General features: G+C 41.6%; 1 protein-coding gene across 5 annotated transcripts in view; it reads left to right on the top strand.

Moving 5' to 3' along the window:
* Positions 1-21,464, top strand: part of ARHGAP27 (Rho GTPase activating protein 27) — a 1,395,760-nt gene that overhangs the window by 1,329,071 nt on the left and 45,225 nt on the right. For all 5 annotated transcript variants that reach the window (XM_044055389.1, XM_044055387.1, XM_044055388.1 and 2 more), the window contains one exon: positions 3,042-3,147. In XM_044055389.1, coding sequence (XP_043911324.1) covers positions 3,042-3,147 — 106 coding nt within the window. The remainder of the gene's footprint in view (positions 1-3,041; positions 3,148-21,464) is intronic.

Here is a 21,464-nt window from a genome sequence, read left to right as displayed (position 1 = left end):
GTCCCATACATATGTATCTATTTTGTGCCAACTTTAGTTCTAATCCTGAAATGTCTTTTGTTCAGTATTTAACTGTCTCGCTTACTTACTTCTGTACCATATGCTTTTTAATGCATATGACGTCCCTACAATATTAACACGATCTGACTTCACAGCCTCTGTTTTGTCTTTCTTACCAAAAAAACATCTCTGCCATAAATGACCATGAAACTACTGTCTCCTCACTAAGTTCTTCTTGATCGAACATTGTAACCAGTAAATCATACTCCAAACTGCCCAAAAGTACTGCTGATATTTCTGCCTCATTATGTTGCAGGTCTGCACTGCGTGGTTCAGCTAAATGCTGACCATGTGTAGTATCCACCATGTCACATTTAATGAAGCCCAAACCACTTTTCTCTTCATTTTCAGCTTCCAGTACAATAGAGTCGTATCCCATGCAGCACACTCACTCTCCCTTATGCTTCTCCTCTGTTATACCGTTTCTCCCAGGTGCGAGTGCACCAGGACTGGGAACAGACAAGCATGCTTCTGACACGAGTAGCGGAAGTTCCCAATGTCCTGGCCAAGTCTTCCCTTGTAGCAGAAATACCAGTTCTAGTCTTCCCTGAAAAGAGGACATTAGCCTAGTGGGACTTACTCAATAAAGGAAAAATAAATAAAAAATGTCAGATCATATCTGAAGCTTTCAGGTGCTCAAGAAGACAGGGAAATGAAAGGTTAAAAAGAATGGGAGAGAGTAATGATGTAATATAATTCAGTGCTCCTAATTAGTAGAGGGAACTAAAGAGAGAGTAATGATGTAATATAATTCAGTGCTCCTAATTAGTAGAGGGAACTAAAGAGAGAGTAATGATGTAATATAATTCAGTGCTCCTAATTAGCAGAGGGAACTAAAGAGAGAGTAATGATGTAATATAATTCAGTGCTCCTAATTAGTAGAGGGAACTAAAGAGAGAGTAATGATGTAATATAATTCAGTGCTCCTAATTAGTAGAGGGAACTAAAGAGAGAGTAATGATGTAATATAATTCAGTGCTCCTAATTAGTAGAGGGAACTAAAGAGAGAGTAATGATGCAATATAATTCAGTGCTCCTAATTAGTAGAGGGAACTAAAGAGAGAGTAATGATGTAATATAATTCAGTGCTCCTAATTAGTAGAGGGAACTAAAGAGAGAGTAATGATGTAATATAATTCAGTGCTCCTAATTAGTAGAGGGAACTAAACTTTATAGCTTTTCTTGGTATGTATAATATTCTAGCGTTTCTGTCCTATGATATGGAAGTGCGGGTTTCTATAATTCAGGCAGTGTTAACGTAGCATTCTATTGGTTGTTACTCTAAATTTCTTGGCTTTGCTGATATTGTTCTGTTCAGTTGTTTTAAGTATGCTTTTCTTTCAAATGAGGGGTCTGCAATGTGTTCTTGTAAGCTAACTTGGTGGTTTTGTTTGCTGATGTTTCTCTAAGCATTTAAAAAAAGTTTTAAATAATAAAATATAATATTGTAGATCTGTTTTTGGTACAAGCATGTAACATTTTCGGTGTAAGTATGTAATATCCTGGACTGTTATCTCCCAGGACTTATAATTTGCTTCCATCAAGTTACCCCTTGTTTTTATAGAATCTAGATTTAAACTTTCAGAATTTAAGTAGGTTATTGGTTTACGTATATCTAAACCACTTGATTCTAGATGATCAGGTGAGATTTGGGCTGTTGAATGTCTGATTTTTCTTTTTTTTTTTTTTTTTTTAATTGTGGTTACCAGTTTTACTTCAGCAGCATCTCCCTATGTGGTTATGTAGCTTGTTTAAATATATTCAGTTCTACAAAAAACAACAATTCAGAGTTCTTCTGTTGATGACAACTTGTCTTATTTCAATCATTTAGTCATTTGTTTAACCTTGCACATTTGTCGTCAGAAGTATACAGGTTTCCTTTCTCCAGAATGGTTGGGTAAAATGTTCTTCATTCATTCATTTGGTACAGCTGCTTTTAGGCAGTACTCATTTACTTTGACACTAGAAGTCTTGCTGGAGTAAATCTCGGTTAATTCCTTTTTCTCAAAACTTGGGTATGCTCATTTTTTCAGTATTTCATAATGCTTAGTTTATATCTCTGAAGTGAATCTCTTTTCCACTCAGTTAAATGTTCTCTTGCAGGGAATGTATCTCATGTGGAGCTGATGGATCTAGGACTTTTCAATGAAAGTTCAAAAGCCAAAGCTAAAGCTGCTGACATTATCTACTCTCCTTTGCTTGCTGACGTATCTCTCCATTTGAACCCCTTTCCTCTCTCCATTCAAACCCCTTTCATCTCTCCAATCGAACCCTTTATGTCATCTTTATGATTAGTCTGAAGTTTAATAAGTCGTTTTCAGAGTGGGATGATACTTGAAAGGTTTTGCTTGACTTTCTTTTTAGTGCATTTGTAGTTATCACAGCTTTATACTGCTGACTTATTTCCCCTGCTTTTATACTCATTTGCTGTTACAGGTGTACAAGTTCTAAGTCTTATTTAATATAAATGGTTTGTGGTTGATAACAATTTTAAAAAGTTATTTCAAACACATTTAGCTCTAAGATGTGTCTTAAGTGATGTCTAATGTCTAATAGTAAAATATGTGTCATACTTCACTCTTAATGTACTAGTTATTAATATTTGTGTGCAAAAAGCTAATTTAATGAAGTCTAATAAACAGATATGACTAAGATGGAGGTGTTCTTAAACCTCATAAGGGACTGGGTGCAGAGACTGTGCAACAAATAAGGTAAGGGACTGCAAAAGGCATAAAGAAACATGTTGGGGGATGTTTTAGGGAAGTGCTGGGAAAATGTCAGTTACCGTAAGTGTTGGTAGTTGCTTGGAATGGACATAGGTAGTGAACACGTAAGCAGAAAGCTGCAGAAGGAGCACATGGAGAAAACTTACCTGAGAACACTCAGAGTTTGCTGAGGCAGGACAGTCATGAAATATTTCTTCTAAAGGAGCATATAGCTTGAACTTTTACTTTCAACAAATGCTACTTTTCTGTTTCTAGAAACCACTGACACTTACAATCGTAAGATCTACATGAGAGACTTGGTGCATTCCCTCCCTCTGCCAAATCAAGATACAATGAAACTTCTTTTTGGGCATTTACGAAGGTGAGCATCTTAAACAATATTACAAATAATTGTTCATCAGTGAAATTGCATTCTCTTGTCTGTTACCTGCTTAGAATGTGCACCACATTGATAAGGTCCCTGAGTTTGTGTTGTTTTTTATACTGCTGGTATCTGCTTAGAATGTGCACCACATTGATAAGGTCACTGAGTTTGTGTTGTTTTTTATACTGCTGTTACCTGCTTAGAATGTGCACCACATTGATAAGGTCCCTGAGTTTGTGTTGTTTTTTATACTGCTGGTATCTGCTTAGAATGTGCACCACATTGATAAGGTCCCTGAGTTTGTGTTGTTTTTATACTGCTGGTATCTGCTTAGAATGTGCACCACATTGATAAGGTCTCTGAGTTTGTGTTGTTTTTATACTGCTGGTATCTGCTTAGAATGTGCACCACATTGATAAGGTCCCTGAGTTTGTGTTGTTTTTATACTGCTGTTACCTGCTTAGAATGTGCACCACATTGATAAGGTCCCTGAGTTTGTGTTGTTTTTTATACTGCTGTTACCTGCTTAGAATGTGCACCACATTGATAAGGTCCCTGAGTTTGTGTTGTTTTTATACTGCTGGTATCTGCTTAGAATGTGCACCACATTGATAAGGTCCCTGAGTTTGTGTTGTTTTTTATACTGCTGTTACCTGCTTAGAATGTGCACCACATTGATAAGGTCCCTGAGTTTGTGTTGTTTTTTATACTGCTGGTACCTGCTTAGAATGTGCACCACATTGATAAGGTCCCTGAGTTTGTGTTGTTTTTATACTGCTGGTATCTGCTTAGAATGTGCACCACATTGATAAGGTCCCTGAGTTTGTGTTGTTTTTATACTGCTGGTATCTGCTTAGAATGTGCACCACATTGATAAGGTCCCTGAGTTTGTGTTGTTTTTTATACTGCTGTTACCTGCTTAGAATGTGCACCACATTGATAAGGTCCCTGAGTTTGCGTTGTTTTTTATACTGCTGGTACCTGCTTAGAATGTGCACCACATTGATAAGGTCCCTGAGTTTGTGTTGTTTTTTATACTGCTGGTATCTGCTTAGAATGTGCACCACATTGATAAGGTCCCTGAGTCTGTGTTGTTTTTATACTGCTGGTATCTGCTTAGAATGTGCACCACATTGATAAGGTCCCTGAGTTTGTGTTGTTTTTTATACTGCTGGTATCTGCTTAGAATGTGCACCACATTGATAAAGTCCCTGAGTTTGTGTTGTTTTTTATACTGCTGGTATCTGCTTAGAATGTGCACCACATTGATAAGGTCACTGAGTTTGTGTTGTTTTTTATACTGCTGGTATCTGCTTAGAATGTGCACCACATTGATAAGCTCCCTGAGTTTGTGTTGTTTTTTATACTGCTGGTATCTGCTTAGAATGTGCACCACATTGATAAGGTCCCTGAGTTTGTGTTGTTTTTTATACTGCTGTTACCTGCTTAGAATGTGCACCACATTGATAAGGTCCCTGAGTTTGTGTTGTTTTTTATACTGCTGGTATCTGCTTAGAATGTGCACCACATTGATAAAGTCCCTGAGTTTGTGTTGTTTTTTATACTGCTGTTACCTGTTTAGAATGTGCACCACATTGATAAGGTCCCTGAGTTTGTGTTGTTTTTTATACTGCTGGTATCTGCTTAGAATGTGCACCACATTGATAAGGTCCCTGAGTTTGTGTTGTTTTTATACTGCTGGTATCTGCTTAGAATGTGCACCACATTGATAAGGTCACTGAGTTTGTGTTGTTTTTATACTGCTGGTATCTGCTTAGAATGTGCACCACATTGATAAGGTCCCTGAGTTTGTGTTGTTTTTATACTGCTGGTATCTGCTTAGAATGTGCACCACATTGATAAGGTCCCTGAGTTTGTGTTGTTTTTTATACTGCTGTTACCTGCTTAGAATGTGCACCACATTGATAAGGTCCCTGAGTTTGTGTTGTTTTTATACTGCTGGTATCTGCTTAGAATGTGCACCACATTGATAAGGTCCCTGAGTTTGTGTTGTTTTTATACTGCTGGTATCTGCTTAGAATGTGCACCACATTCATAAGGTCCCTGAGTTTGTGTTGTTTTTATACTGCTGGTATCTGCTTAGAATGTGCACCACATTGATAAGGTCCCTGAGTTTGTGTTGTTTTTATACTGCTGGTATCTGCTTAGAATGTGCACCACATTGATAAGGTCCCTGAGTTTGTGTTGTTTTTTATACTGCTGTTACCTGCTTAGAATGTGCACCACATTGATAAGGTCCCTGAGTTTGTGTTGTTTTTATACTGCTGGTATCTGCTTAGAATGTGCACCACATTGATAAGGTCACTGAGTTTGTGTTGTTTTTATACTGCTGGTACCTGCTTAGAATGTGCACCACATTGATAAGGTCCCTGAGTTTGTGTTGTTTTTTATACTGCTGGTATCTGCTTAGAATGTGCACCACATTGATAAGGTCCCTGAGTTTGTGTTGTTTTTTATACTGCTGTTACCTGCTTAGAATGTGCACCACATTGATAAGGTCCCTGAGTGTTTGTTGTTTTTTATACTGCTGGTATCTGCTTAGAATGTGCACCACATTGATAAGGTCACTGAGTTTGTGTTGTTTTTTATACTGCTGTTACCTGCTTAGAATGTGCACCACATTGATAAGGTCCCTGAGTTTGTGTTGTTTTTTATACTGCTGTTACCTGCTTAGAATGTGCACCACATTGATAAGGTCCCTGAGTTTGTGTTGTTTTTATACTGCTGGTATCTGCTTAGAATGTGCACCACATTGATAAGGTCCCTGAGTTTGTGTTGTTTTTTATACTGCTGGTATCTGCTTAGAATGTGCACCACATTCATAAGGTCCCTGAGTTTGTGTTGTTTTTTATACTGCTGGTATTAATCTGTAGACCAAATGCCCGAATGCTTAAAGATGCTCCAAGATGCACTGACCAGGAGTTTAGTTTGTATGTGGAAGCATTACATGCTTCCAAAACCTGTACCAGTAAGTCAATTAATTTGTTATCCAGGTAACTAGCTGCAAACCATATGAAGCTCATTATCATAATTTGTGTTTTATTTCTGCCTTTATTTTAAACTGAAAATGTGTATGACCTCTTCATTAAATTATTAGTGTACAGCTGTCAGAGTTACTACATTATACAGAAATCTTTCAAGAGTCATGTCAGAAATGTCAGGATTAAAAGGACTTGTAGTAAACAGATAATATTTTATTGCAAATAACTTGGTAGCTCAGTAATGCTAGTACTTCAGCGTCTGACAGCCAGCTGATACTACTTGGAGATATGACCATAAGTAATGCTAGTACTTCAGCGCTTGACAGCCAGCCGAGAGTACTTGGAGATGTGACCATAAATAATGCTAGTACTTCAGTGTCTGACAGCCAGCTGACAGTATTTGGAGATGTGACCATAAATAATGCTAGTACTTCAGCGTCTGACAGCCAGCTGACATTACTTGGAGATGTAACCATAAGTAATGCTAGTACTTCAGCATCTCACAGCCAGCTGAGAGTACTGGGAGATGTGACCATAAATAATGCTAGTACTTCAGCGTCTGACAGCCAGCTGAGAGTACTCAGAGATGTGACTTTAAATAATGCTAGTATGTCAGCACCTGACAGCCACCTGAGAGAAGTTGGAGATGTGACCATAAATATTGCTAGTACTTCGGCGCCTGACAGCCAGCTGAGAGTACTTGGAGATTTGACCATAAATATTGCTAGTACTTCAGCGTCTGACAGCCAGCTGAGAGTACTTGGAGATGTGATCATAAATAATGCTAGTACTTCAGCATCTGACAGCCAGCTGACAATACTTGGAGATGTGACCATAAGTAATGTTAGTATAGTACTTCAGCATCTGACAGCCAGCTGAGAGTAGTTGGAGATGTGACCATAAATAATGCTAGTACTTCAGCGTCTGACAGCCAGCTGACAATACTTGGAGATGTGACCGTAAGTAATGCTAGTACTTCAGCGTCTCACAGCCAGCTGAGAGTACTTGGAGATGTGACCATAAATAATGCTAGTACTTCAGTGCCTGACAGCCAACTGAGAGTACTTGGAGATGTGACCATAAATAGTACTAGTGCTTCAGCGCCTGACAGCCTGCAGAGAGTACTTGGAGATGTAACTATAACTAATGCTAGTGCTTCAGTGTCTGAAAGCCAGCTGAGAGTACTTGGAGATGTGACCATAAATATTGCTAGTACTTCAGTGCCTGACAGCCAACTGAGAGTACTTGGAGATGTGACCATAAATAATGCTAGTACTTCAGGCCCTGACAGCCAGCTGAGAATACTTGAAGATGTAACTATAACTAATGCTAGTACTTAAGTGTCTGACAGCCAGCTGAGAGTACTTGGAGATGTGACCATAAATAATGCTAGTACTTTAGCGCCTTCAGCGTCTGACAACCATCTGAGAGTAGTTGGAGATGTGACCATAAATAATGCTAGTACTTCAGCGCCTGACAGCCAGCTGAGAGTACATGGAGATGTGACCATAAATAATGCTAGTAGTTCAGCGTCTGAGAGCCAGCTGACAATACGTGGAGATGTGACCATAAGTATTGCTAGTACTTCAGCAACTGACAGCCATCTGAGAGTACTTGGAGATGTGACCATAAATAATGCTAGTACTTCAATGTCTGACAGCCAGCTTTGAGTACTTGGAGATGTGACCATAAATAATGCTAGTACTTTACTGTCTGACAGCTAGCTGAGAGTACTTGGAGATGTGGCCATAAGTAATGCTAGTACTTCAGTGTCTGACAGCCAGCTGACAGTACCTGGAGATGTGACCATAAGTAATGCTAGTAATTCACAGTCTGACAGCTAGCTAAGAGTACTTGGAGATGTGACCATAAGTAATGCTAGTACTTCAGCGTCTGACAGCCAGCTGAGAGTACTTGGAGATGTGACCATAAATAATGCTAGTACTTTAGCGTCTGAGAGCCAGCTAACAGTACTTGGAGATGTGACCATAAGTAATGCTAGTACTTCAGCGTCTCACAGCCAGCTGAGAGTACTCAGAGATGTGCAATGCAGTATGATATTGGCTGACTCTTAAAGGGGTAATGCAATGCGTTAGTATTAAAAGGGAAGTATCAATATATACTTATGTACCACTTGCAGAAACATTTAGCAGATTTACTTTTTATTGTAGGGCACTTTAATGCTCCCATTTGTTTTACAGCATCTTTTAACTAATTTATGCAATTAACTCACAACTCCAGTTTCAAACTCACATTTTATTAAGTCACATACACAGTGAACACATGACACTATAATACCAGAGTCTCCCATACCTTTGACTACAGATAGTTTATAATACTTTGTCAGGGAATGTGTCAGGTTACTGAATGGCTTTCAGTCTAATGCTGTTTGGTTGATGCGAAATGGTGAGAAACAACTTAATGCAATATCTGAAGTTGCATTTTGCTCCACTGTTTTGTGACCTCAGAGTTGGTATATATAAGTCTTGAGATGTGGGAGCTCTCCTCTCACATGAGGGTGCAGGGTACAAAAAATGTCTTGTTTTGTGATCCCCAAATTTGTTTTTTGTCTACTATTTTTCATCCAAATGGATTTCAATTTAAAGCTGTTTGGTGAATCATCATAAATCCTTTTGTCACTGCCTCAGTGTACATATTGCCATAATTCTAACAACACAAGTACAGGTACATCCTTACCTTACATTTGCTATCTTTTAGACTTTGTGCTCCGTCCCTTCACTGTCTCACTCTCTTCTTTTCCCTCCTGCCTCCACCCATCCCTTCATATTGTCCTGTGTAGTGTGTACTTTATTATTACTACTGTTAATTAATTTCATTGCTACCTTCACTTATTGTGTTTGTATTTGTACTAATACTTGTTAATCTGCTTGTCTGCTGTCATTTATATTTGTCCGGGCCGATACTGAAATAGGTCTATTTGAATCTGTGCTCTACCCTGGTTACCATATTAAATAAATAAATAATACACATCAGTAAAACAAGAGGGAGACTATAACTTGCAAGTAACTGGAAGATATTACTTTTAAGGTAGGCAAAGGGAAACGATTTTCCAAAGTGGTGATTATTCCGGTGGCAGGAGAGAAGTTACTGCATTTTGGGGGGTGTTAGTGGTTGGAGCTGCAGCTCCTGTCCCCATCGGTGCTTCCGTATTCCCTGTTTGTTTGATAAGTGAGCGGAGAACCAGCAGTCATGAGCACTAATGCCAGCATTTATGACCCAAGATATGTTTACTTAGAATGGACAGACAAGACATGAGACCTGTTGGCTTCTGCTCCAGAATCTTATATGATGCATAAGGTACTCATAAGTAGAAAGAGTTACTTGTACATGCGTGAGTATGTGAGAAGTTCTCAACGTACTTACTGGGACTTGGACAGCTTCCAGTTCCAGAGTGACCAAAACTACCGTTTCAGCTAATTAATTCCTATGAGTTGCACAAAACACTACCAAGATGCCAGAGGTTTCTTATGAGACTGAGCTGTTAAAATGCTGTAGTGATTCATGTACTTAGAAAGCAATTGATTGCCAAGAAGCCCAACACCTGACCAAGTACTATCTGACAATAAAAAAGGTATTGCTATGTGTGTGCATAGTATCCCAGAAAACTAACCAGTAAGTAAACTAAAACAAGCTATCAAACATGGCAATGAACTGTAAATGGTCATTCGATATGTAAGGGATAGATGGCCTTACCATTGAACACAAAACATGTGATGTAGAAATACTTTTTTTCCTAAAGCACAATTGTTTGCAACTGAACATATCTGTGAGTTGTGCCATCTTCAGAACATACCAAAATACTTAAAAATGTACATGAACAGTACCCAGGCTTAAATGTCAGCAAAAATCCAAGCGCTGTTAATATGGCACAACTTCAGCTTGGATATTGGGAAGCTTGTGCCAATGGGCCAGCTTTACATAGTCCATCTCAGAGGAGAGATCCACTGCTATTACCTCCATCACAGCAAGTTCGACAGTGGAGAATAGCTGCTGATGTCTGTGAGTTTAAAGGATAGACCTACCTTGTAGTAATGGCCTATTACTGTTGCAGTAACAGCCTATTACTGTTGTAGTAACAGCCTATTACTCTCGAAGTAGTGAAATAGTACACACCCCAACAATACTAGTTCTAGGTTCAAGACACTGTTTACTAGGAGTGGCTTAGTGAATTAATCACAGGTAAGGGTTTATATCCACAGAGGATAATGGATTCATAAATACTAGGCCAGGTCCTCATTACTCATAGCCCAGTTGAGCTGCTGAAAGATGAAGCCAAAGTGAGAAGAAGACTCAGTAAAACCCTGATCTACATAAGGATCTTATGTCTCGCTGTTTTACTTCACACAATGACACTGGATTAATCTCTGCACACCTACTCCTTTGTGGGCAAATCAGAGCTGCTATGCCTATGCTGGAATATGAAACTAAACCAAAGTGTATTACTTTTAAATCTCATTAAAAATTACCAAAATGGAAAAGATGCTGGCAAACACTTCTGTTAACTTTGATATTCCACCCAAGCTCTGCTTGTCATTCAACCAGTCCACTTAAAGCCAAAGAGGTGAAAAATAGGAAACAGCTGACAATAATGTACAAAAGGCAGATAAGCCATGGTCCTACATGTTCCTATGTGGTCCTGCCTATCCTACGTGGTACAGAGGTCCAGCCTATCCTACATGGTACAGACAGAGGTCCTGCCTATCCTACGTGGTACAGACAGAGGTCCTGCCTATCCTACGTGGTACAGACAGAGGTCCTGCCTATCCTATGTGGTACAGACAGAGGTCCTGCCTATCCTACGTGGTACAGACAGAGGTCCAGCCTATCCTACATGGTACAGACAGAGGTCCTGCCTATCCTACGTGGTACAGACAGATGATGGTGCTGGCGGCTTGTCCAGTCCATTCTTCAGAAGCCTGAACTAAATCCCATTTCAAAGAGCCAGTAGCAGTCATTCAGACTTAAGGATAACAAGCTCCTTAGCGAAGTGAAACATACTGACTCCGTCAAACTTTCTGCCATAGCTGCTGTCTGAGGTAAAAGTGGAAATTTTGAGACTGAAATGAGTCTTGAGACCACTCAGAGTGTCCTGAATCATAATGTGACTGTGCCAGATGATACCCAGACTGGTCCACCAAGAAGCATTTGAAAAGACACGGAAAGTTTTAATTATTTGCCTGAGCATTTTTCTTCCACAAGCTATTTTACTAAGGAACATTGAGACATAGCAAAATGTCAACATGTGTACACGTTCAGTGAAGTTTTATGAATGAGTAATACAAATGTAATGTAGAGCACAGAGAACGAATCAAATTGCAGAGTCTGCAGAGAATTTAAAAACTGATATCGCATCCATTTTCAGTATCTTGCCAGTTTTGTGATCTTGAGGGTTAAAGCTCTGACTATGACCTTGGTGACCGGCATGTCTTTACAGGCCCTGGCACTAGGAAGAGATAAGGGAGTTGACTGGAATGAAGGGGCAATGATTTGGGTACACATGCTTAGGATCACACAGCTGGTGTGATTTCCTTGATGGGTACAGGGAAATTGCCAACAGTGCTTTTCTGGTAGAAGTGGGGTTGTCGTTCTGGTTTATGTTCCTTGCTGAAGTGATAAGCAGCCCAGTGCAAGACACATACATTGCTTGCTTAATCCATGTGCATATGGAACTAAGGCTTCTACAAAAAAATATCTGATGGCTATGTCTATCACATCTCTGTATCTCACCCAAGGGGTGGAAGAAGATTGATTCATTGTAGAGAATTGTATCATTAACAGAAAGAAAAAAAAAATAGTTATTGTAATCTGCTGACTATATAAAGGAAAATAAATCTGGAATACATTTGGCAGTAAAAAAAAAAGTCTGGATGAGTAAATCTGAAAAGTGTAGGGATGAATTACTGGACCAGTGCCAGAGAGCAGAAAGTTGATGGGTAAGAGGGATATAAACCTGTAGGGTACTGTCGTAGGACTAGTAGGAAAGGATGGTTTATTGGCTGTAGCTTTAGCTGTGCAAGACATACTCCTGTAATACTGTTTGGAGCACCATTAGCTGTGTAGGACGTACTCCTGTAACACTGTGTGGAGTAGCATTAGCTGTGCAGGACTTACTCCTGTAACACTGTTTGGAGCACCATTAGCTGAGCAGGACTTACTCCTGTACCACTGTCTGGAGTAGCATTAGCTGTGCAGTACTTACTCATGTAACACTATTTGGAGCTCCATTAGCTGTGTAGGACTTACTCCTGTAACACTGTGTGGAGTAGCATTAGCTGTGCAGGACCTACTCCTGCAACACTGTGTGCAGTAGCATTAGCTGTGTAGGACTTACTCCTATAACACTGTGTGGAGTAGCATTAGCTGTACAGGACTTACTCCTGTAACACTGTGTGCAGTAACATATGCTGTACAGGACTTACTCCTGTAACACTGTGTAGAGTAGCATTAGCTATGCAGGACATACTCCTGTAACACTGTGTGAAGTAGCATTAGCTGTGCAGGACTTACTCCTGTAACACTATGTGCTGTAGCATTAGCTGTACATGACCTACTCCTGTAACACTGTGTGGAGTAGCATCAGTGTGCAGGACTTACTCCTGTAACACTGTTTGGAGTAGCATTAGCTTTGCAGGATTTACTCCTGTAACACTGTGTGTAGTAGCATTAGCTGTGCAGGACTTACTCCTGTAACACTGTGTGAAGTAGCATAAGCTGTGCAGGACTTACTCCTGTAACACTGTTTGGAGCACCATTAGCTGTGTAGGACTTACTCCTGTAACACTGTGTGGAGCAGCATTAGCTGTGCAGGACATATTCCTGTAATACTTTGTGGAGTAGCATTAACTGTGTAGGAGTTACTTCTGTAACACTGTGTGGAGTAGCATTAGCTGTGTAGAACTTACTCCTGTAACACTGTGTGGAGTAGCATTACCTGTGTAGAACTTACTCCTGTAACACTGTGTGGAGTAGCATTAGCTGTGTAGGACTTACTCCTGTAACACTTTGTGGAATAGCATTAGCTGTGTAGGTCGTACTCCTCTAACACTGTGTCCAGTAGCATTAGCTGTGCAGGACTTACTCCTGTAACTTTGTGTGGAGCAGCATTAGCTGTACAAGAGCTACTCCTGTAACACTGTGTGGAGTAGGATTAACTGTGCGGGAGTTACTCCTGTAACACTGTGTGAAGTAGCATTAGCTATGCAGGAATATTCCTGTAAGACACTGTGCAGTAGCATTAGCTGTACAGGACTTAACTCCTGTAACACTGTTTGGAGCACAATTAGCTGTGTAGCACTTACCCCTGTAACACTGTGTGGATTAGCATTAGCTGAGCAAGACTTACTCCTGTAACACTGTTTGCAGTAGCATTAGCTGTGAAGGACTTACTGTTGTAATGCTGTGTGCAGTAGCATTAGCTGTGAAGGACTTACTCCTGTAACACTGTTTGGAGCACCATTAGCTGTGAAGGGCTTACTCCTGTAACACTGTGTGGGGTAGCATTAGTTGTGTAAGACTTACTCCTGTAACACTGTGTGAAGTAGCATTAGCTATGCAGGAAATACTCCTGTAACACTGTGTGCAGTAACATTAGCTGTGTAGGACTTTCTCCTGTAACACTGTGTGAAGTAGCATCAGCTTTGCAGGACTTACTACTGTAACACTGTGTGCAGTAGCATTAGCTGTACAGGACTTACTCCTGTAACACTGAGTGGAGTAGCATTAGCTGTGCAGGACTTACTCCTGTAAAACTATGTGCAGTAGCTTTAGCTGTACAGGACATACTCCTGTAACACTGTGTGGAGTAGCATTAGCTATGCAGGAAATACTCCTGTAACACTGTGTGCAGTAGTATTAGCCTTACAGGACTTACTCCTGTAACACTGTGTGCAGTAGCGTTAGCTGTACAGGACTTACTCCTGTAACACTGTATGGAGTAGCATTAGCTGTGTAGGACTTATTCCTGTAACATTGTGTGGAGTAGCATTAGCTGTGTAGGACTTACTCCTGTAACACTGTGTGCAGTAGCATTAGCTGTACATGACTTACTCCTTTAATGCTGTGTGGAGTAGCATTAGCTGTGCAGGACTTACTCCTGTAACACTGTCTGCAGTAGCATTAGCTGTACAGGACTTATTCCTGTATCATTGTGTGGAGCAGCATTAGCTGTGCTGGACATGCTCTTGTAACACTGTGTGCAGTAGCATTAGTTGTACAGGACTTACTCCTGTAGCACAGTGTGGAGTAGTATTAGCTGTGTAGGACTTACTCCTGTAACACTGTGTGGAGTAGCATTAGCTATGCAAGAAATACTCCTATAACACTGTGTGGAGTAGCATTAGCTGTACAGGACTTACTCATGTAACACTGTGTGCAGTAGCATTAGCTGTGCAGGACTTACTCCTGTAACACTGTGTGGAATAGCATTAGCTATGTAGGACATACTCCTGTAACACTACGTGAAGTAGCATGAGCTGTGCAGGACTTACTCCTGTAACACTATGTGCTGTAGCATTAGCTGTATAGGACCTACTCCTGTAACACTGTGTGCAGTAGCATTGGCTGTGCAGGACTTACTCCCGTAACACTGTGTGGAGCAGCATTATCTGTACAGGACGTAGTCTTATAACAGTGTGTACAGTAGCATTAGCTGTGCAGGACATATTCCTGTAACACTTTGTGGAGTGGCATTAATTGTGTAGGAGTTACTTCAGTAACACTGTGTGGAGTAGCATTAGTTGTGTAGTACTTACTCCTGTAACACTGTATGGAGTAGCATTACCTGTGTAGAACTTACTCCTGTAACACTGTGCGGAGTAGCATTAGCTGTGTAGGACTTACTACTGTAACACTTTGTGGGATAGCATTAGCTGTGTAGGATGTACTCCTCTAACACTGTGTCCAGTAGCATTAGCTGTGCAGGACTTACTCCTGTAACTTTGTGTGGAGCAGCATTAGCTGTACAAGAGCTACTCCTGTAACACTGTGTGGAGTAGGATTAACTGTGCAGGAGTTACTCCTGTAACACTGTGTGAAGTAGCATTAGCTATGCAGGAATATTCCTGTAAGACACTGTGCAGTAGCATTAGCTGTACAGGACTTACTCCTGTAACACTGTTTGGAGCACCATTAGTTGTGTAGCACTTACTCCTGTAACACTGTGTGGATTAGCATTAGCTGAGCAAGACTTACTCCTGTAACACTGTTTGCAGTAGCATTAGCTGTGAAGGACTTACTATTGTAACGCTGTGTGCAGTAGCATTAGCTGTGAAGGACTTACTCCTATAACACTGTTTGGAGCACCATAAGCTGTGCAGGGCTTACTCCTGTAACACTGTGTGGGGTAGCATTAGCTGTGTAGGACTTACTCCTGTAACACTGTGTGAAGTAGCATTAGCTATGCAGGAAATACTCCTGTAACACTGTGTGCAGTAACATTAGCTGTGTAGGACTTTCTCCTGTAACACTGTGTGAAGTAGCATTAGCTGTGCAGGACTTACTCCTGTAACACTGTGTGCAGTAGCATTAGCTGTGCAGGACTTATTCCTGTAACACTGTGTCGAGTAGCATTAGCTGTGCAGGACTTACTCCTGTAACACTGAGTGGAGTAGCATTAGCTGTGCAGGACTTAATCCTGTAACACTGTGTGCAGTAGCTTTAGTTGTACAGTACTTACTCCTATAACACTGTGTGGAGTAGCATTAGCTGTCCAGGACTTACTCCTGTAACACTGTGTGGAGCAGCATTAGCTGTGCAGGACATGCTCCTGTAACACTGTATACAGTAGCATTAGCTGTACAGGACTTACTCCTGTAACACTATGTGCAGTAGCATTAGCTGTGCAGGACTTACTCCTGTAACACTGTATGGAGTAGCATTAGCTATGCAGGAAATACTCCTGTAACACTGTGTGCAGTAGTATTAGCCGTACAGGAATTACTCCTGTAACACTGTGTGCAGTAGCGTTAGCTGTACAGGACTTACTCCTGTAACACTGTATGGAGTAGCATTAGCTGTGCAGGACTTACTCCTGTAACACTGTGTGGAGTAGCATTAGCTATGCAGGAAATACTCCTGTAACACTGTGTGCAGTAGAATTAGCTGTTCAGGACTTACTCCTGTAACACTGTGTGCAGTAGAATTAGCTGTTCAGGACTTACTCCTGTAACACTGTGTGGAGTAGCATTAGCTGTACAGGGCTTACTCCTGTAACACTGTGTGCAGTAGAATTAGCTGTTCAGGACTTACTCCTGTAACACTGTGTGGAGTAGCATTAGCTGTGCAGGACTTGCTGCTGTAACACTGTGTGGAGTAGCATTAACTGTGCAAGACTTAATCCTGTAGCACTGTGTGGAGTAGCATTAGCTGTGTAGGCTTACTCCTGTAGCAGTGTGGGGAGCAGCCTTCACTGTGCAGGACTTACTCCTATAACACTGTGTGGATGGCATTAGCTGTGCAGGAGGTACTTCTGTAGCAGTATATAAGAGTAGCATTAGCTGTGCAGGACTTACTCCTGTAACGCTGTGTGAAGTAGCATTAGCTATGCAGGACATACTTCTGTAACACTATGTGCAGTAGCATTAGCTGTACAGGACTTACTCCTGTAACACTGTGTGCAATAGCATTAGCTATGTAGGACTTACTCCTGTAACACTGTATGGTGTAGCATTAGCTGTGTATGGCTTATTCCTGTAACACTACGTGCAGTAGCATTAGTTGTACAGGACCTACTCCTGTAACACTGTGTGGAGTAGCATTAGTGTGCAGGACTTATTCCTGTAATATTGTCTGCAGTAGCATTAGCTGTACAGGACTTACTCCTGTAACACTGTGTGGGGTTGCATTAGCTGTCCAGGACTTACTCCTGTAACACTGTGTGGAGTAATTAGTGTGCAGGGCTTACTCCTGTAATACTGTGTGGAGTATCATTAGCTGTTTAGCACTTACTCCTGTAACACTGCATAGAGTAGCATTAGCTGTGCAGGACTTTCTCCTGTAGCACAGTGTGGAGTAGCATTAACTGTGTAGGACATACTGCTCTAGCACTATGGGGAGTAGCATTAGTTGTGCAGGATTTGCTCCTGTAACACTGTGTGGGGTAGCATTAGCTCTGCAGGACTTACTCATGTAACACTGTTTGGAACAGCATTAGCAGTGTAGGACTTACTCATGTAACACTGTCTGGAACAGCATTAGCAGTGTAGGACTTAATCCTGTAACACTGTGTGGAGTAGTATTAGCTGTGTAGGACTTACTCCTTTAACACTGTGTGCAGTAGCATTAGCTGTGTAGGACTTACTCCTGTAACACTGTGTGGAGTAGCATTAGCTGTGCAGGACTTACTCCTGTACCACTGTGTGGAGTAGCATTAACTGTGCAGGACTTACTCCTGTAACACTGTGTGGAGTAGCATTAGCTGTGCAGGACTTACTCCTGTAACACTGTTTCCAGTAGCATTAGCTGTGTATGACTTACTCCTGTAACATTGTTTGCAGTAGCATTAGCTGTCCAGGCCTTACTCCTGTAACACTGTGTGGAGCAGCATTAGCTGTGCAGGACATACTCCTGTAAGACTGTGTGCAGTAGCATTAGCTGTACAGGACTTACTCATGTAGCACAGTGTGGAGTAGTATTAGCTGTGTAGGACTTACTCCTGTAACAATGTGTGGAGTAGCTTTAGCTGTGCAGGACATACTCCTGTAACACTGTGTGGAGTAGCATTAGCTATGCAGGAAATACTCCTGTAACACTCTGTGCAGTAGTATTAGCTGTACAGGACTTACACCTGTAACACTGTGTGGAGTAGCATTAGCTGTCCAGGACTTACTCCGGTAACACTGTGTGGATTCGCATTAGCTGTGCATGACATGCCCCTGTAACACTGTGTGCAGTAGCATTAGCTGTACAGGACTTACTCATGTAGCACAGTGTGGAGTAGTATTAGCTGTGTAGGACTTACTCCTGTAACAATGTGTGGAGTAGCTTTAGCTGTGCAGGACATACTCCTGTAACACTGTGTGGAGTAGCATAAGCTATGCAGGAAATACTCCTGTAACACTCTGTGCAGTAGTATTAGCCGTACAGGACTTACACCTGTAACACTGTGTGGAGTAGCATTAGCTGTCCAGGACTTACTCCGGTAACACTGTGTGGAGCAGCATTAGCTGTGCATGACATGCTCCTGTAACACTGTGTGCAGTAGCATTAGCTGTCCAGGACTTACTCCTGTAACACTGTGTGGAGCAGCATTAGCTGTGCAGGACATGCCCCTGTAACACTGTGTGCAGTAGCGTTAGCTGTGCAGGACTTACTCCTGTAACACTGTATGGAGTAGCATTAGCTGTGTAGGACTTATTCCTGTAACATTGTGTGGAGTAGCATTAGCTGGGCAGGACTTGCTCCTGTAACAGTGTGTGGAGTAGCATTATCTTTGCAGGACATACTCCTGTAATACTTTGTGCAGTAGCATTAGCTGTGCAGGACTTACTCCTGTAACACTATGTGGGGTAGCATTAGCTATGCAGGACTTACTCCTGTAACAGTGTGTGGACTAGCATTAGCTTTGCAGGACTTACTCCTGTAACACTGTGTGGAGTAGCATTAGCTGTACATGACTTACTCCTTTAAAGCTGTGAGGAGTAGCATTAGCTGTGCAGGACTTACTCCTGTAACACTGTGTGCAGTAGCATTAGCTGTACAGGACTTACTCCTGTAACACTGTATGGAGTAGCATTAGCTGTGTAGGACTTATTCCTTTAACATTGTGTGGAGCAGCATTTTATTTATTTATTATTTTATTTATTTTATTATTTATTTATCATTTGTTGACCGTGAAAGTCCGACTAGGTTCCACAGAGCCTGTTTTCAGCGGAGGCCCAGGGAGAAATGCTCCAGATGCATGTCTTTGGAATGTGGGAGGAAACCGGAGTACCCGGAGGAAACCCACGCAAACACAGGGAGAACATGCAAACTCCACACAGAAGGTGCCCCAGCCGAGAATCGAACTGGAGAACCACTTGCTGTGAGGTGACAATGTTAACCACTGCACCACTGTGCCGCCCTGAGCATTAGCTGTGCAGGACATGCTCCTGTAACACTGTGTGCAGTAGCATTAGCTGTACAGGATTTACCCCTGTAGCACAGTGTGTAGTAGCATTAGTTGTGTAGGACTTACTCCTGTAACACTGTGTGGAGTAGCATTAACTGTGCAGGACTTACTCCTGTAACACTGTGTGGAGTAGCATTAACTGTGCTGGACTTAATCCTGTAGCACTGTGTGGAGTAGCATTAGCTGTGTAGGCTTACAACTGTAGCAGTGTGGGGAGTAGCCTTCACTGTGCAGGACTTATTCCTATAACACTGTGTGGATGGCATTAGCTGTGCAGGAGGTACTCCTGTAGCAGTATATGAGAGTAGCATTAGCTGTGCAGGACTTACTCCTGTAATACTGTCTGCAGTAGCATTAGCTGTCCAGGACTTACTCCTGTAACACTGTGTGGAGTAGCATTAGTGTGCAGGACTTACAACTGTAACACTATGTGAAGTATAATTAGCTGTGCAGGACTTACTCCTGTAACACTGCGTAGAGTAGCATTAGCTGTGCAGGACTTTCTCCTGTAACACTGTGTGGAGTAGCATTAACTGTGTAGGACATACTGCTCCAGCACTGTGGGGAGTAGCATTAGTTGTGCAGGACTTGCTCCTGTAACACTGTGTGAGGTAGCATTAGCTCTGAAGGACTTACTCATGTAACACTGTTTGGGAACAGCATTAGCAGTGTAGGACTTACTCCTGTAACACTGTGTGCAGTAGCATTAGCTGTGTAGGACTTACTCCTGTAACACTGTGTGGAGTAGCATCAGCTGTGCAGGACTTACTGCTGTAACACTGTGTGAAGTAGCATTAGCTGTGTATGACTTACTCCTGTAACACTGTCTGGAGTAGTATTAGCTGTGCAGGGCTTACTCCTGTAACACTGTGTCCAGTAGCATTAGCTGTGTAGGACTTACTCCTGTAACACAATTTGCAGTAGTATTAGCTGTACATGACTTACTCCTGTAACACTGTGTGCAGTAGCATTAGCTGTAGAGGACTTACACCTGTAACACTGTAAGGAGTAGCATTAGCTGTGTAGGACTTATTCCTGTAACATTGTGTGAAGTAGCATTAGCTGTGTATGACTTACTCCTGTAACACTGCATGAAGTAGCATTAGCTGTGTAAGACTTACTCTTGTAACACTGTGTGGAGTACCATTAGCTGTACAGGACTTTGTGTAGAGTACCATTAACTGTGTAGGACTTACTTTTGTACCACTGTGTGTAGTAGCATTAGTTGTGCAGGACTTATTCCTGTAACACTGTGTGAATTAGCTTTAGCTGTGCAGGACTTACTCCTGTACCACTGTATGCAGTATCATTAGCTGTACAGGACTTACTCCTTTAACACTGTGTGGAGTAGCTTTAGCTGTGCAGGAGTAACTCCTGTAACACTGTGTGAAGTAGCATAAGCGATGCAGGACATACTTCTGTAACACTATGTGCAGTAGCATTAGCTGTACAGGACTTACTCCTGTAACACTGTGCGCAGTAGCATTAGCTGTGTAGGACTTACTCCTGTAACACTGTGTGCAGTAGCATTAGCTGCAGCGGACTTACTGCTGTAACACTGTATGGAATAGCATTAGCTGTGTAGGACTTATTCCAGTAACATTGTGTAGAGTAGCATTAGCTGTGTAGGACTTACTCCTGTAACACTGTGTGCAGTAGCATTAGCTATGTAGGACTTACTTGTGTAACACTGTGTGAAGTAGCATTAGCTGTGTAGGACTTACTCTTGTAATACTATGTGCAGTAGCATTGGCTGTACAGGACCTACTCCTGTAAAACTGTGTGGAGTAGCATTAGTGTGCAGGACTTACTCCTGTAATACTGTGTGCAGGAGCATTAGCTGTGCAGGACTTACTCCTGTAACATTGTGTAGGGTAGCATTAGCTGTCCAGGACTTACTCCTGTAACACTGTGTGGAGTAGCATTAGTGTGCAGGACTTAACTCCTGTAACACTGTGTGGAGTATCATTAGCTGTGCAGGATATACTCTTGTAACACTGCGTAGAGTAGCATTAGTTGTGCAGGACTTGCTCCTGTAACACTGTGTGGGGTAGCATTAGCTCTGCAGGACTTACTCATGTAACACTGTGTGGAACAGCATTAGCAGTGTAGGACTTAATCCTGTAATACTGTGTGGGGTAGCATTAGCTGTGTAGGACTTCCTCCTGTAACATTGTGTGGAGTAG

The sequence above is a fragment of the Protopterus annectens genome, chromosome 13.part0 (genome assembly GCF_019279795.1).
Source record: "Protopterus annectens isolate FY-2018-M chromosome 13.part0, PAN1.0, whole genome shotgun sequence".
Lineage (NCBI taxonomy): Eukaryota > Metazoa > Chordata > Ceratodontiformes > Protopteridae > Protopterus > Protopterus annectens.
This window is presented reverse-complemented; position numbering and strand designations above follow the sequence as displayed.